The following is a 17,400-nucleotide window of genomic DNA, read 5'->3' on the forward strand; positions in this document are numbered from 1 at the left end:
AGTAGAGTACAGAGTACAGTAGATTACAGGTACAGTAAGACAGAGTAGAGTACAGTAGAGAGTACAGTAGAGTACAGTACAGTAGATTGCAGTAGAGTAGATCACAGTAGAGTACAGTACAGTACAGTAGATCACAGTAGAGTACAGTACAGTAGAGTACAGTAGAGTAGATCACAGTAGAGTACAGTAGAGTACAGTACAGTAGAGTACAGTAGAGTAGATCACAGTAGAGTACAGTAGAGTACAGTAGAGCACAGTACAGTAGAGTACAGTACAGTAGAGTACAGTAGAGTAGATCACAGTAGAGTACAGTAGAGTACAGTACAGTAGAACAGACAGATGGTACGTACATCTCAGACGTGGCAGCGAGCGCCATCTCGGAGCTGCTCATGACGTTGGAGATGATCGTGACGACCGTGTTCGCCAGCGTTACGTTGATCTTTGCCACGTCACCAGCTCCTGGACCTTCGCCACCACTTTGGACACCTGAAGGAGACGAGGACAGGAGGAGGACAGGAGGAGGAGAGGAGGAGAGGAGGAGGAGGACAGGAGGAGGACAGGAGGAGGTGAGGAGGAGGTGAGGAGGAGGACAGGAGGAGGACAGGAGGAGGAGAGAAGGAGGTGAGGAGGAGGACAGGAGGAGGAGAGAAGGAGAACAGGAGGAGGAGAGGAGGAGGTGAGGAGGAGGAGAGAAGGAGAACAGGAGGAGGACAGGAGGAGGAGAGAAGGAGGAGAGAAGGAGAACAGGAGGAGGACAGGAGGAGAACAGGAGGAGGACAGGAGGAGGTGAGGAGGAGGAGAGAAGGAGAACAGGAGGAGGACAGGAGGAGGAGAGAAGGAGGAGAGAAGGAGAACAGGAGGAGAACAGGAGGAGAACAGGACGAGGACAGAAGGAGGAGAGAAGGAGAACAGGACGAGGACAGAAGGAGGAGAGGAGGAGGACAGGAGGAGAAGAGAAGGAGGAGAGAAGGAGAACAGGAGGAGGACAGGAGGAGGAGGTGAGGAGGACAGGAGGAGGTGAGGAGGAGGAGAGAAGGAGAACAGGAGGAGGACAGGAGGAGGACAGGAGGAGGTGAGGAGGAGGAGAGAAGGAGAACAGGCGGAGGACAGGAGGAGGAGGTGAGTACGTCTCCAGGACCACAGCACAGAGCGTAACAGAGACGAGTGTCCCACCTCCTCACTGGGCAGCTCCGTGTTGGTGATGTTAGCGAGCTGCTCCGCCACCTCAGCTGCGTTTTCTAGACAACAGACAACACAGAGTTTAACCTTTGACACTTTTCTTCAGAGTTTGAACTTTGAACGTTGAATCGTTGTCATGTGACCACGTGGTTTTATATTTTGGTCCGTTTGTCTGGAACCGTTCACACCTTGTTTGGCTCAGACTGAACAGAACAAGGTGTGAAAGACGTCCTCAGACTGTGTTTGATGTGACCTTTGACCTCACCTGGGTCAGTACTGATTGGCCGAGCCTACCTGCTGACACCTCGATGGTGTCGATGTCCGTGCAGTTACTGGTGTCTGCAGCTGACCAGTGGGAGGAGTAGTTCTGAGCATTGATCAAACTGTGGGAGAGACGACAAGAAAACTATGGAAACTGTGGAAACTGTGTGTGTGTGTGTGTGTGTGTGTGACTGTGTGTGTGTGTGTGTGTGTGTGTGTGTGTGTGTGTGTGTGTGTGTGTGTGTGTGACTGTGTGTGTGTGTGGTGTGTGACTGTGTGTGTGTGTGTGTGTGTGTGTGTTACCAGGTCCTGGACGTGCTCTGGTCCTTGTTGGGGAAACAGGGCAGGTGCCTGGTCACAGTGGGTCGACTCTCGGGCCAGCGATATGGAAGAGGATTCTCCTCTGGACAGTTTTCTGTCGGTAGAGGAACCAGAAGTTACCTCAGAGTTTTGGATAAATGATGAAATATAATTATAATATAATGTTTTTAATTTAGTTTATAGTTCATGTTTGTGTTTCCATATCAAAGCCTGTTGAAATGAGCTGAGGTCAGAATCTTGTTCAGACTCAACAGGATTCATTACAGATCAAAAGCATTTTATTATAAACGTGTCCAGAGCAACAACTTCTTCTCTCACTGTTAAACTCTGTTCTTCCACCTACATGAACCTGAACGATTCCTCACCAATTAATTGAACGTCCTCGGAGGCGTGTTTGATCTGCAGCCCAGCAGCAGCCATGAGTCCCTCTCTGCTGCTCAGCCGGGCGGAGACAGCAGCTTCACCCAGACTCTCGTTAGCGATGAAATAATAAACCAGCAGAGCCTGACACGAGTAACTGGACACACAACAAACCTGAGCTGGACTATTTATACATATACATATATACATATATAGTAGTAAAAACAATAATATGTCATATGTTTGTGCGATTTGTGTATTGCACATCTATACAAATACATGTATGTTTATGTATGAATTATCACATGATATATACACAATATTTATTTATAATTCTTAAATTGTATGTGCATATGTTTCCTGTATGTATTATGGGTGTTTGGGCTGAAAGAGGAAAAAACAGAATCTGAGTCACATCTGAGGAACATTAAACACAAGACGTGTTTACCTGGTCGGGTTTCCTCCGCTCGCTGCCCCCTGCTGGACTCTGCAGAGACGTGAGAGACACGTCATTAAAGTACTGAAGCCACAACGTGAAGAAAATGATTGAAATAGATTTTGTCTTTAGCTGGTGAAAGATGTTGAATTACCGGACGTTATCCACGGAGACGGAGTGGGTCCAGTTCTGAAACGTCTGATTGAGCTGAAAGAAGAAAACAAATCTGATCAATCACTCCAACAACAAGCAGGAGCTGAGGAAACACGCCACCATCACGCTACTGACACGTGTACAGAGAACATACATGTTCAGACACATTGATTCAAGCTCAACACAAATACCATCAGATTCTGAATTTATCAAAGTCGAGCATTAGAGTGTCAGTAGAGTGACAGTAGAGTGTCAGTAGAGTAACAGTAGAGTGACAGTAGAGTAACAGCAGAGTGACAGTAGAGTGTCAGTAGAGTAACAGCAGAGTAACAGTAGAGTGTCAGTAGAGTAACAGCAGAGTGACAGTAGAGTAACCGTAGAGTGTCAGTAGAGTAACAGCAGAGTAACAGCAGAGTGACAGTAGAGTAACAGCAGAGTAACAGCAGAGTGTCAGTAGAGTGACAGTAGAGTGACAGTAGAGTGACAGCAGAGTGACAGAGTAACAGCAGAGTGTCAGCAGAGTGACAGTAGAGTGACAGCAGTGACAGTAGAGTGACAGTAGAGTGACAGTAGAGTGACAGCAGTGTCAGCAGAGTGACAGCAGAGTGACAGCAGAGTGACAGTAGAGTAACAGCAGAGTGTCAGCAGAGTGACAGTAGAGTGACAGCAGAGTGACAGCAGAGTGACAGCAGAGTAACAGCAGAGTAACAGTAGAGTGACAGCAGTGACAGTAGAGTAACAGTAGAGTGACAGTAGAGTAACATCAGAGAGTAACAGTAGAGTGACAGTAGAGTAACAGTAGAGTGACAGTAGAGTAACATCAGAGTGACAGCAGAGACAGTAGACAGTAGAGTGACAGTAGAGTGTCAGTAGAGTGACAGTAGAGTGACAGCAGAGTGACAGTAGAGTGACAGCAGAGTGACAGCAGTGACAGTAGAGTGACAGCAGAGTGACAGCAGAGTGTCAGCAGAGTGTCAGCAGAGTGACAGTAGAGTGACAGCAGAGTGACAGTAGAGTGACAGTAGAGTGACAGTAGAGTGACAGCAGAGTGACAGTAGAGTGACAGCAGAGTGACAGTAGAGTGTCAGTAGAGTGACAGTAGAGTGACAGCAGAGTGTCAGCAGAGTGACAGTAGAGTAACAGTAGAGTGACAGCAGAGTAACAGTAGAGTAACAGCAGAGTGACAGCAGAGTAACAGTAGAGTGACAGCAGAGTAACAGTAGAGTGACAGTAGAGTGTCAGCAGAGTAACAGTAGAGTGACAGTAGAGTGACAGTAGAGTGTCAGTAGAGTAACAGTAGAGTGACAGCAGAGTAACAGTAGAGTAACAGCAGAGTAACAGTAGAGTGACAGCAGAGTGACAGTAGAGTAACAGCATAGTGACAGTAGAGTGACAGTAGAGTAACAGTAGAGTGACCAGAGTGACAGCAGAGTAACAGTAGAGTAACAGCAGAGTAACAGTAGAGTGACAGCAGAGTGACAGTAGAGTAACAGCAGAGTGACAGTAGAGTGACAGCAGAGTGACAGTAGAGTGACAGCAGAGTGACAGTAGAGTGACAGCAGAGTGACAGTAGAGTAACAGTAGAGTAACAGTAGAGTGACAGCAGAGTAACAGTAGAGTGACAGTAGAGTGACAGCAGAGTAACAGCAGAGTAACAGCAGAGTGACAGTAGAGTGACAGCAGAGTGACAGTAGAGTGACAGCAGAGACAGCAGAGAACAGTAGAGTGACAGCAGAGTGACAGTAGAGTGACAGCAGAGTGACAGCAGAGTGACAGTAGAGTGACAGTAGAGTGACAGCAGAGTGACAGTAGAGTGTCAGCAGAGTAACAGCAGAGTGAGTAACAGTAGAGTGACAGCAGAGTGCCAGTAGAGTAACAGTAGAGTGACAGTAGAGTGACAGCAGAGTAACAGTAGAGTGACAGCAGAGTGACAGTAGAGTGACAGTAGAGTGACAGCAGAGTGACAGCAGAGTGACAGTAGAGTAACAGTAGAGTGACAGTAGAGTGACAGCAGAGTGACAGTAGAGTGACAGCAGAGTGCAGAGCTGCAGAACTATGCTGGACTCGACTCACCCAGAGAACCACAGCTCGCTCACGCACTGGGTTCAAGGCGAGCCGCCGTCCTCCACCACAAAATGAATCCGGTAGAACAACTCCTCTGGAGACCAAGAGAGAGAAATCGTTTGACACAGATAACGGAGCTTTGTATTTCACTACTCCTCTACAGGCCTGTGTCACATGGCAGGAGAGGAGTCGACAATCTGATTCAGTAGAAACCAGTTTTACTGAATGTTCTCAGTCAGTAGAATCATTTTACATGTCGGGAACCAAACGAAACATCTTTCTGCTGCAGCTGTTTATCGACTTAGAAAATATCAGAAGAAAATAAAAATATGGTGCTGACATGTATTTTAATTGGAGTCTATTTAGTTATTTAGTGTTTATGTAGATTTTTGGGAATAAAAGATATGTTTTAAAGTGAAGGAATATGAACTCATTATTGGACACTACACACGTGTTAAATTACAAACTTATTATTACCTATGAACTATTTCCTTCAAATATTAATTTTCTGTGTTTAAACTGTCTGAGCCAGAGCAAACCATCATTATATATATTTATAATAAATTATTATATATCGGACAACAGGACAGATAATTAATAACAAACAGAAGAATAATTTGTTCTTAATTTTAACATAACCCAACTGTGTATTTAATGTTTGTTGTTTTAACATTAACTTACTTTATTCTCTGTATTATCTCAGTTTTCTTACTTTAGAATAAAACACTTGGTGACGTGCCATTGGTCAGATATTTGAATACCAGATGATCTGTCCTCAACACGTTTTTAAAAGACCCAATAAATCATCTTTAATAAGTCTTGATTATTAAAGATGTGAGTTTTCTCCTCTGGAGTAAGTGCTCAGCTCTCCTGCTATGCCTGACATTGGCCACTAGGTGTCACTACAGTACCTAAAAATACTTAGTAAACGCTAAAGAGCAGTTGAGACGTGGAGCTGCATCCATCACTTCTGGTGGAGACGCTGCAGGCCGCACACCGTCACACTTCATGTCAGTCAGGTGTTGATCAGTGAGCGAGCAGCAGGACGTCTCCACCGAGAAGCCGATCCAACCCCGACAGAAAGAACAGATTGTAAATGAAAAGAAAAGGAGGAACATGAGGTAATGTAATGATGGACAGATAAAAGAGAAGTAATACAGGTAAAGAAAAAGAAAACAGTAAGAATAGAACATTACAACCTTTTTATCTACAAGTACCAGGTCAGTTCTACAGTCTGACTGAGAAGTTAATATCCGACAGAATCATCACAAACCAATCAGAAGCCTCCGATACCTGAGGGATCAAACCATCCACCTGATTGACAGCCCAAAGAGAGAAGAGTCTAAAGCAGCTACATCGACCCGACCACCTCCACGAGTAATTTAATCCTGTATTCAGTCTTAAAATCCTGTTTTCATTGAGCTGCACATTTCCACAGCGTCCTTTTTTTTTTTAACACATATGGCCAGAAATATGTGGACACTTGAATGTTACATGTTTATGTGACGGTTGAACATCTGGTTCCAAATCCATGGACGTTGCTCTGATGCTGTGACAGCCCCGACTCTGAGGGGAAACTCAGAAGATTTGATCTCCCGGCGGCTCAAGGTTTTAAGACTTAATACAAGTTGCTACTGTTGATTTTTTAAATTCTCTAAGTCTACGTTTTTTGTTACTGCATGACATACTGTTCCCCGATGACAGTCCACACAGACATGTAAAATGAAAGCGTTGTTTACATTGGCATGGCAACGAGGGTTTGGCAGTTAAATCCACAGTTGGAGATCTGTGGGTCGGATGAACTGTGGCCTTCTTGAGGCCGCCGCTGAAAGTCGAAGGAGAAGAGTTCTTTGTGATCATAATGGCGTCCGCAGGTAAAGTAGGGGAAAGGTGGACACTGTCGTTTGCGGCCTCATTCACAGATGCTCCTGAGCTCTGACTCCCGCTGTGATTCGACACGCTTGGACCTGAGTTCAAACTCGTCTTTGAAAAGGTAGAATTTGACTTTGTGCCTCCATTCACACCGAGATGTGGCGATGGTTTGTTGCCTGTCACGTTCCGCTGGGACGCCTCCATGTTTCCATTTTCTATCAAAGCTGTAGCGTTTCTAGCCTTTGTGTTGTTTGTCATTTCATCGGGCACCAAGGCTTTGAGTGTTGTAACAGTCGCAGTATTTGACTTGGAGATGTATTCTAAGCCCGTCGTGTTTGCAGTGTGGCTGCCACTCACAGGAGGTGGGAGCTCTGCAAGCCCAGAAATGAAGCCTCGATCTGGGGCATCGATAGAGGAGCCTGTGGGGGATCTGGTGGCTGCGGTAGAAGAGGAGGCATTAAGGCCAGAGGTCTGCAGGAGAATATTTGGAGCAGCAGTGGGAAGTCTTAACGGTGCAAAGCTTGTCTGATAACTGGGCTCAGAAGTGGGGCGGGAGGATGTTATTTTCATTTCAACAGGAAATGATTGAGTGTCCAGAGCAGCATCTGGATTAGGACTTTGGTTAGGTTGAAGGTCTGTTGGAGCATTCAACATTACATCCTGAGTAACACTGTGACTGGTGTTCACTGCTGAAGACAGACCCACAGCTGAGGCACGCTCCTCTGCAATGTGGATTTTTGGAACAACACCTGCAGGGTCAAATAAGGTAGAGAGATGTGTCCCAGCTGTACTTAGATTATTGGACGCCTCGAGGGAGGACACTGTGCCGTCGACAAACTTGGAAGAATCCAAAGTTTGTGAGTTGTTTGTGAGCTCTGCCAAAAACTCATCTGTGTCTCGCAGCTCAGCTGAAACAAGGCTGAATTTCAATTTATCATCAGGGGACGTGGAAGCTCGGCCAGGAGGAAGTGATTGGCTCGCTGTGATAACCTGTGACTCTGCTGAACGGCTAATAGGACATGTGGTGGAGGTGTGGGGGAACTGTATATGGTTGTCCAGGGGGGACTGAGTGGGCGACAAGGAGCCAATCTCTGCCTCCGCCATGCTGGACAGTGCTGGCAATGGCACCCAGCTGGGGAGGGGATGAGTGGAGATGGTGTGATGACAGACGTGAGAGGAAGGGAGTGGGGGATGGAAGAATAGATAGGGTAGATGTGAAGAGAGAAAAAGGGAGGCGTGAGGGTTGCTGCGAGAGAAAGTGAAGGTCCAATAGAGGGTAAAAGAGACGGGGGGTAAAGGAAATGAAGTGGGATGTTTGCTGCTGCAGCTCAGAGACATCAACATGTGTATCTTGTTTGCTCTGCTCAGGCCTCTCACTCAGCTCTGGTTTCTCACTTGCATCTGAAGCCCTGTTCCTATGTGCCTGAGCTCCTGAGTGTGTGAGCACTGAACCATGTGTGGGGATCAGACGGCCGAGGTGCTCCGAGGGGTGAATGTCTCCCGCCCTGAGGCGTACAGGGGGGTGGCTGTGCCAGGTTGTGTAGTCCGGCTGCTGCGGAGAGTCTGGGTAGGTGCTATGACAAGAGGGATCGACAAAGGGGGAGTGGGGTGATTCGATCCATCAGTATAGTGGAGTGAGTGCCTGTGAGTTAGTAGTGGGCAGCACCAGAGGCTGTGTTGGTGTTCACCTGGTCATCAGTGTGGGAGACAGTTGGCCGCAGACTCCACTGTGACCCAGATGAAGACGTCAGAGCCGACATGAGAGAGTTTTCAAACTCGGAGTCAGGGGAGGGTGAGGAAGAAGACGCTGCAGTGTCCTCCCCCACAGCCCATCCTGTCCCTCCAGCAACTTGCATCACTGTGGCAGCAGGAAACGTTTCTGGAGACGGAGCGAGCAGCAGGTTGTCAAGGCGATGGAACAGGGAACTCAAAGTTGAAAGGAAGGGAATTGAAGATTGGGAAGAAGTGGCAGACAAAGAAGCAGAGAGAAATGTTCCCTTCTATCAATATTGTCCTGGAGCAGCACCAGGGTGCATTCAGAGGCCCGACCTCCATCTGTTGACTTGGATTCAAAGCCAATGTCCGTCTGATTCAGCAGATCTGGCTCCTCTGGGAGGGTCAAAACGCTCTGATCAGAGCGAACCGACTTACTGACCACTGAGAATTGAACTGGGGGTCAAACAACTCCAACTGAGGCCGAGCTGGAAGCATTCGAGGGGGTAAATCTGGTGTGAGTGTCACAGAACTGGCTTCCAGATTCTCCACAGATAATCTGGAGGGAGTTGGATTAATTTGACTAGAGGAGAAAATCCCAATCGAATGGACTAATGGACCTGACTGAACATCAGAGAGCTCTGCAGAACCCGACCTCTCAGCAGAGAGTGGTTGGTATTCAGGGAGCAGCGCACCATCGACGACTGACATCTGAGATTCAGAGAGAAGAGGATAGTGACAACAAGGATTTGGTGTCAACTGTTGTCACAAGAAAGTCCCTTTGAAGGTTTGGGGACAGAGACAGAGATGACAACAAAGACGGCTGAAAGTTCCACCCAACTCCATCTGACTCTGGAACGTGAGCAGATTCAACAACAGCGTCTGTTTCTGAAGGTTTTCCTCAACCTGCCCGAGAGGGGAGGATGGGAAGAAGGGAGGCTGCTGGGAGCAGCTGAGGGAGGAGGAGGCCAGAGGGGAGGGAGAGGACGAGAAAAGAAGTGAAGGAGTCAGAGGATAGAGTTTGTAAAATAACAGGCATGGGGGAGACAGACGATGAACCAGGAAGAGTGATGGCATGAGAGGAGGTGAGGGGAGTAGACGCCGACAGAGGAGGAAGAGACGGGAAGGAGGTGAAGAGCTACGTCGAGAGGAGACACTAAAGAGTTAGAAAGAGAAGATTTTGGAAGAACAGGAGTAGGAGAGGAGAAGAGTGAAGGTCCATGGAGAGTGAAGTGCACTGACGAATGTATGTGTGTGAATATACCTGCACTCGTATATAAATTGTTTAATCTGCCGACTTTTGGCTGCTACAAGTTTCACATCATTCCAGCCATGTTTGTTTCACTGTCCAGGGGTTTACAGAAAGTGAGGAATAGGATTTCTGTGTTGCGTCCTCCTCCTCCTGCGACTCTAAGGAAGAAAAGATCTGGCTGGGGGAAAACGTCTGAGGGCAAAGCAGAGGACGGCAGAGACGGTGTCGGCTGTATCAATACAGAGGGAGAAAGGGAGGGAATGAAGAGAGATGGCGATGGTTGGAAAGCCAGTTGTTGAGGGGAAGAGTTTGAGAATGGACTTTCATCTGGACGCCGTCCACTCGAACTAGTGCTGCTTGAAACCCTGTGGTTAGTTTGAGCTCCTGTAAAAGTCTGAGAGACCGTCACTGCAGGAGTTTGGGACCCGCTGATGAATGAGAATCCATCTTGTGAGCCGGCCCGAGGAGGCTCCCCTCCGGCTGTGGAGCCACTCGGTAGGTGGTCCGAGTCGTCAGAGTGGTTCAAGCAAATGTTCGCTTCCTCTGAGGAAGTAGCGAAGGGCTGTGTGACAGGAGGAAGAAGTTCACCATGTTTGAATTTGGCGTCAGAGCCGAAAAAGGTCGGCGCGACAGTGGCCGGCTCTTCCAAGGAGTAGGCTACGTCGAATTCATACAAACTGAAGGCACCATCTTCACCTGTGAGATCAGACAATCATAAACAAACGGGTCCGTTCCTGATGCATATTCATAAGCCAGCGGTTCCAGAGAATCTGTGTGGTCATCCATAGCAACCGTTGTGTTTCGTAGGTGACGTCTGGGGCACTGCCGGTTTGTTCTTTCTGTTGCTAAGTGCAGATGATGAGGAAACCAACGAGGATGATGAGGAAGATTTGTTCTGTGTCCGAGGCCTCCTCTCTACGCTGCATGCGGGCGACTCCTGACTAGGGGCTAATGACGATGACACTCCAGATTCTGGGTCGAGTTTTGAGTCTTCAGTGTTTGCAGGAAAGTTTGGTCGTGATGTAGGTTGACTTGATGCATGTGGGTGACCAGTTGTATTCGTCACATATCCAATACGTTGTTGCATTTCTCAACCCAGGAGCAAGTGTGTATCTGTGTCCATTTGTTTGTGTAGTATACGTGGGCCTGGTCGTGGATTTGACTGGGTGGTACAGCAGGTTTCGTGATGTGAACCACATGTGGACTAGGTGTCGCTCTGGCGGCAGCTGCATGTCTTCCTCCTGTTGGCCTCTTCCTTCCCTGCCAGACCAGAGGGGTGGAGATGAACCCCAGGGAGGTCTCTTGGAGCTACGATGGCGTGGGTGGCCGAGGGAAGAAGGATGACGGTCGAGGGTAAGTCGATTCACGTGGAAGCTGGGTGACCGAGAGCTGGAGGATGATGTGCTGCATGTCGGGGGCCCAGGGGCTTGGGAACTGGACTGACTGGATGCAAGGGACATATGATGAGAAGCTCCTCCAGCGGCAGGTAAACCAAAAACATGCCTCAGTCTCCTGTGGTGAGCTGCTGCACCGGCGGCCAACGGCGTGGACTGGGAGGTAAAGGTTTCAGGCTTCTGAGGAGTAATGACGGCAGCATCAGGAGCAGCCGGAGCAGAAGAAGCTTTGGTTTTCACAGGAGTCTCCTTCGCTGTGACCAGGACACGGCACATAGAACCAAGCCATCGTGAAGAAAAAGCAGGTTACAGATAACAAATAAAAGTCATAAACGTTTTCAATCAAAAACAATGCACACAACAGATCTTTATTTGAGGAAAAATCACAACTATTGTTAGTACAAGAAATGATTGATTTGATGATGATTTTTCTTTGATATCAGAGAAAAGATTCAGGACTGGAAGATGTCTGACAGAATAAATATGAAACAATCTAAGATCGTATAAAAGTTCTATGTGAGATGTGTATGAGTAGGTTAGGTTGTTTAATGGAATCAAATGAAAGAACCATAACAGGGGAAGCAGCTACTCCAGGGACCCGTAGACAATCATGGAACAAACACAACTTAAATAAATCACAAACATCAAGGAACAAGCAACAGTTTAGTAAAAGTATAAAACAAGACTGATTCATTTCTAATGAGAAATCAAAAGAATGACAAGAAGTAAATACATCACTCCAGACAGCAGGAGGCGATTATAACAGCTATGTAGTGGCTGGTTAGTCGTTTAATAAGGCGAAATTCACTTAATGCATTTTAGCTTTAAAAACATCACCGTTGCCATGGTTACACCATTTATAGGCCATAAAATCTGATCATGCATGATTTCATATTCTTGTAAGTTTATCATAGATACAAGTTGTTTCAAACACCGACACCTGGTTTATTAATGAAGAAGACTAAGCAATAAAGAATCAGGTCGTTAAAATATCCACAATCATCATTGGAGTTTCATATTCATCGATCAAAGGTCCAGTCGTACAAATATCAGTTTAAGATATAAACTTTATTTGATTTCCCAGCTTCTTAATTACCTCAGGTTGTTTACTCAGTTATAAATGTTTGATCCAGAGACTGTAATTAAAGATGGACGACGCGTCTCCACTTCCTCAGATTGGAATGTTGTGTGTGTTATATATCAGCAAATAACTAATTCAAACCAAACTGTTTTTTTCCACGAGTTGTTGACGTCATCGGTTATAAACCAATTCACACAATTTACAATCAGGTCTTAACAGAAGCTTTTAATGTGAACTTGTCAACTTGTCAAAAAGTCGTCACTGTCAAATTTACAGAAGATTGTATGATTAATGTTTAAATGATGAATCCGTCTGTCACCTGATCTTTTCTTTTTGCTCTTCCTTATCATCATATCAAGATGTTGTTTAAACTCTAAACACATGAACACAACATGTTGTTTACAGCCTCCATGTTTTTAACACATTCTGACTTTAAATCACATGAACAATGAAGTCAAAAGACAACTAAGGAAATGAGACCTTTCAGAGGAACACGTGAAGTTCACCTTCTAACCCTAACCCAATCCACCAACATGGAGGAGGTGATAATGTGTACGACAGCCAGCCACCAGAGGGCGACACAGATGATTTGGCTTCACTTTTGGGGCGTTGTCATGTCGGTCCATCTTTATTTTCAGTCTGTGGTCAGAACCCAGATAAAAAACTACCTTTGAGTGTTAGCGATGCTGTTTGCTCTTACCAGGCGCTGTGGGGTTAGTAGCTGGGATGTTAGTGGGAGCAGATGAAACAGTTGTTGTGCTGCTGGTTGTCTGTTGAGCTACAGAAGAAATAAACAATCCCAGATGTCATGTCAGCGTAAAAGACACATGCTGCAGGTACGATATAAACCAAAACTGAGAGCAGGTCACATTCAACACCTGAAGTTAAACGTAAAATCAACCTTAAAATAAAAGTGTATGGTCACTGTTGTATCTCACCAGATGAGCTAGCTTCTCTGTCGCTAGCCTCAGTCAGAATACAGACGGATGGATGCTAGCTGTGTCTTTTCTCTAAATACAAGTGAGTTTGATTTCTAGATATAAAAATGATTTTTAAGGTTCAGCAACAGGACAAATAGAGAAGCTTGATTTCAGTGTTAGCTGTTGACATTAGCGACGGTTAGCTACCTAACATGTGCTTGGTAACATGTGAAGCCTGGTTAGTGGAGGAGATGCAGAGGTGATGGGGACTGATTAGCACAATACGTGGGAATGTCAGTAACACAAAACACTGATGGGACAAGCTCGTAGCTCGAGTGGCTACAGAACCACCATCGAAAGAGACTTGTGTCCGAACTGAGTTTCCCAAGCAGCTGATTGGAGTCGCTTCGGTTTTATTGTTTCTGTTTTTACAGACTCAGTTAAACAACCAATGAGAAGCTACTTCCTGTGAATAAATGGAGGAATCTCAGTCTGTGTGTTTTGATTTTTGTATTTTCTTGACAAATGCTAATCTGATAATTCACTGTCAACTATTTTTAAGGGTCTCTCTCTGGTGTGGGGCTAGCTGGTTAGCATGCTAACTTCAGCACTAAAAAAGAACGTGATAGAAGTAGAAGCAAAACAAGAGGCAACGTTTATTTGATGTTGAACGTTTCTGGGACATTGGTTATTCAACTTGACCCAAATCGGTCGAGGCAGACGGACGCTAACGTTGAGTTTCTTACTGTTAGAGAGTTTTTCTCTCCAGTCGTCAGAGGTCCTGACCGCACTACGTAAAGAGCCTTGAGATCATGTATGACGTGATATGACGCTACACAAATGTTATAGTTCCGGATGAACTTTCAGAGTTTAGATGATTCCCTGATGCGTCATGGGTTTTGGGGGTGGAGTCTGCAGTGGGCGGGGTCTAATGTTACCTGCCTGCTCTGATTGGATCAGTGAACCCACTGATTACTTTTAAAAATATGTGAAAACAATGTAATTTTCTTCCCTGAATCCAACACAGTTCAGGCGGAGGGGAAACATTTGGTAGTTTTTCTGAATTGATTCAGTTTTTTGCATTAAAATGTCTGGTGGAAATCAACCAAGCAGCAAAGCAGAGCCTTACCAGAGGAGGAGGAGCTGGCTGTGCTGGTAGTGGCGGTGCTGATGGTTAGAGACAAGCTAGTGGCAGGGATGGTGGGTGAGGATGGAGTGATGGGAGGGAGGACTGGAGATGGACAAATGAAAAGAATGCAGCAGAACGAGAGGGACCACAGCTGGAACATGAAGTTGCCTGATGCAGGTCAGAGACGCTCAGATATTTCTCAGCAGTAATTAGTGTTCACATCAATGTGTTTAGAAAGAATCACACTGAGTTAGAATATGTCAAATATTCATAAATCTAATTCATTCACCACTGCAACTCTTCAGAAAGACACAGTCAGAGATGAATTCAGTAATGATGAACTCACTTTTAATTACTACAATCATCCATATCTATAATCATCCATCCATGTCTGTACGTGTGTCAGTTGTCCTGAGTGGAACACAATCATGTGTCAGTTGATCAGAAGCTGACTCGTCTCTCAGGTAGATATTTAATCACAGACTGAACAAATAATAATTAAGCATTTTACTTAATGACTTACTTTACTTGATACTTAATTAAAATAGCTCTGAATGACTTTTCATTGGTTTTTCAAAGGTTATGGCTGAATATCAAATGTATTCTGATCTTTATGAGAGAAGCCTATTTCACATTAAGGATAATTGTTTTGGGTAATGGACTGTAACTGTATGACTTATATATACATATCTATATATATCTATAAAAAATATATATCTTAAAATGTACAGGACAGAAGGCAAAAGAGAAAAGGACTAAAACGAGCTTCTGTCAAAAATCAAGGATCAAAAATGAACAGCAAAGTCAGTGAACATCAGATATGAGCTGTAAGTGGGTTCAGGAGGAGTGAGGAGATATGAGAGGAAGGAGGGATAGAGAACAGGAGGATATGAGGAGGAGGAGGAGGCAGCAGGAGGAGTGGTATCAGAGATATAGGAGGACATAAGGAGGAGGCAGCAGGAGGAGGTGGTATCAGAGATATAAGGAGGAGGTGGTATCAGAGATAAAGGAGGATATGAGGAGGAGGTGGTATAAGAGATAAAGGAGGATATGAGGAGGAGGCAACAGGAGGAGGTGGTATCAGAGATAAAGGAGGATATGAGGAGGAGGTGGTATAAGAGATAAAGGAGGATATGGAGGAGGCAACAGGAGGAGGTGGTATCAGAGATAAAGGAGGATATAAGGACAAGGTGGTATCAGAGATAAAGGAGGATATAAGGAGGAGGCACAGGAGGAGGTGGTATCAGAGATATAAGGAGGAGGTGGTATAAGAGATAAAGGAGGATATGAGGAGGAGGCAACAGGAGGAGGTGGTATCAGAGATATAGGAGGACATAAGGAGGAGGCAGCAGGAGGAGGTGGTATCAGAGATATAAGGAGGAGGTGGTATCAGAGATAAAGGAGGATATGAGGAGGAGGTGGTATAAGAGATAAAGGAGGATATGAGGAGGAGGCAACAGGAGGAGGTGGTATCAGAGATAAAGGAGGATATAAGGACAAGGTGGTATCAGAGATAAAGGAGGATATGAGGAGGAGGCAGCAGGAGGAGGTGGTAACAGAGATATAGGAGGACATAAGGAGGAGGCATCAGGAGGAGGTGGAGGGCAGGGTTGCTTACCGTGGGTGCTGGCATTAGTAGCATGGATGGTGTTAGTGGAGTCAGTGGAGGAGGTGGCAGGAGAGGAAGCAGCTGGTCGTAGTGACAAGAGGAGGAGAAAGATGCACAGGATGATGAACAGCTGTGAAGCTCCATCACGTCTTCTTTACTGAACAAACTTTAAAGAGAAGATGTTTCTGTTCTTCTCTGGTTTTTAGTGAATGTAAAGAAATACATAATAATAAGTTGTGTTAACTAGGATCTCCGACCGGTGGTTGTTTACCTGCAGCTCAGTCCACACACACACTCATTAGGTCAATGTGACCTGAAGGGGTCTGAAGGTTTCATGTTCACGAGCCCAACTCTGGTTTGAGAAGACATCAGTTCCTCTGAGTCCAAATCAACCTTTGTACCAAATTTCAAGAGGCAGGAGATTTCTGCTGCAACTTTGTTGGTCTGTTGACCTGTTGGTCTTTTGGTCTGTTGGTCTGTTGGTCTGTTGACCCGTTGGTCTGTTGGCTTGTTGGTCTGTTGACCCATTGGTCTGTTGGCTTGTTGGTCTGTTGACCCATTGGTCTGTTGGCTTGTTGGTCTGTTGACCCATTGGTCTGTTGGCCTGCTGCAGTAATTTATAGTCTGTGAACTGAGCTGAATCTGGCTCGACTCTGTTCCTCTCATGAGTCCCACAGAAACTGACCTTTAGAAAACGTTCCCTCGAGGCCTCCGCAGCTCAGGATAGTGTGAGAACTGATATTTGGGAAACAGGGGTTAGGTCACATGGTCAGTTGGACCCCAGCTACTGTTCAAGGTCAAATGACCTCCAGGTTTCTTTCTATTCTCCACGACTGGTGCTAAGACAGTTTTCCAGATTTAATGGTTTTGGCTTGACGGTCAGAACAGCAGCATAAAAACACAGGCTCATCATGTACGTTCCTCTCAGGACACAGAAGGTTAACTTCAGGAAAATGTCCTAATCAGATCACGTCTGAGGACAAACTTTCCCCCAGAGAGCAGCCGACGGTACATTCTTAGTAAAATAAAATATTTCTGCAGCTTTTTCCTTATTATGAAGAATATAGGAGCAGAGTGTCCTTTCAGGAATCTTCTCTTTTCTATTTTCTCCTCTCCCCTTTTCTCTTCTCAAGCCTCATGCAGAAGCCAACGTCCCAAATTAAAGATCTGAACTCTGTCTCCGATAGACACAAGAAAAACGTCTCTTCTTTTTCATTTTCCATGCGTGGCTCTATGCACCTTGCACACATCTATGATTTTATGCACATTTGAAAAAAAACTAATTGGGAAAAAGCAGCAAATCTACAGGAAAAATAAGTTGTGACAAAGAACCGTGAAATCAGACTGTGAATAAATACTCACGTACATGAATCATGTGACTTGAGAAGGATTCGATATTTTCTGACACAAAACACAATCGTCTGAACTTTAAATCTTTTCTTCTGAGTCTGTAAAACTTCTGAACATTTAATTCTCCCATTTCTCTTTGAGTCTATTGTTCCCTCTGGTCTGATCTCTCCACTGTTTCTTCTTCTCTTTGCCTCCGTCCTCTTCTCAGTCCCGACTCTTCTTTCCTTCCCTCATCTCATTCTCTTTTCAAACCAACACCTTCAATTTTACACGTTCAGAACAGTCGGACAGTATTTGGGAGGCTTG

At 45.5% G+C, this 17,400-nt stretch overlaps 1 protein-coding gene across 1 annotated transcript in view; it reads right to left on the minus strand.

The window, feature by feature from the left end:
• Window positions 1-17,400, minus strand: part of adgrg6 (adhesion G protein-coupled receptor G6) — a 51,774-nt gene that overhangs the window by 14,091 nt on the left and 20,283 nt on the right. The window contains 22 exon segments of the mRNA XM_034580737.1: window positions 351-450; window positions 453-486; window positions 1,174-1,238; window positions 1,474-1,562; window positions 1,744-1,855; window positions 2,127-2,278; window positions 2,570-2,608; window positions 2,712-2,764; window positions 4,784-4,868; window positions 6,514-6,557; window positions 6,560-8,016; window positions 8,099-8,220; window positions 8,802-8,847; window positions 9,015-9,070; window positions 9,201-9,311; window positions 9,412-9,497; window positions 10,015-10,307; window positions 10,676-10,901; window positions 10,904-11,259; window positions 12,787-12,864; window positions 14,136-14,237; window positions 15,754-15,825. Coding sequence (XP_034436628.1) covers window positions 351-450; window positions 453-486; window positions 1,174-1,238; window positions 1,474-1,562; window positions 1,744-1,855; window positions 2,127-2,278; window positions 2,570-2,608; window positions 2,712-2,764; window positions 4,784-4,868; window positions 6,514-6,557; window positions 6,560-8,016; window positions 8,099-8,220; window positions 8,802-8,847; window positions 9,015-9,070; window positions 9,201-9,311; window positions 9,412-9,497; window positions 10,015-10,307; window positions 10,676-10,901; window positions 10,904-11,259; window positions 12,787-12,864; window positions 14,136-14,237; window positions 15,754-15,825 — 3,778 coding nt within the window.

This window comes from Hippoglossus hippoglossus, chromosome 24, assembly GCF_009819705.1.
Source record: "Hippoglossus hippoglossus isolate fHipHip1 chromosome 24, fHipHip1.pri, whole genome shotgun sequence".
Taxonomy (NCBI): domain Eukaryota; kingdom Metazoa; phylum Chordata; class Actinopteri; order Pleuronectiformes; family Pleuronectidae; genus Hippoglossus; species Hippoglossus hippoglossus.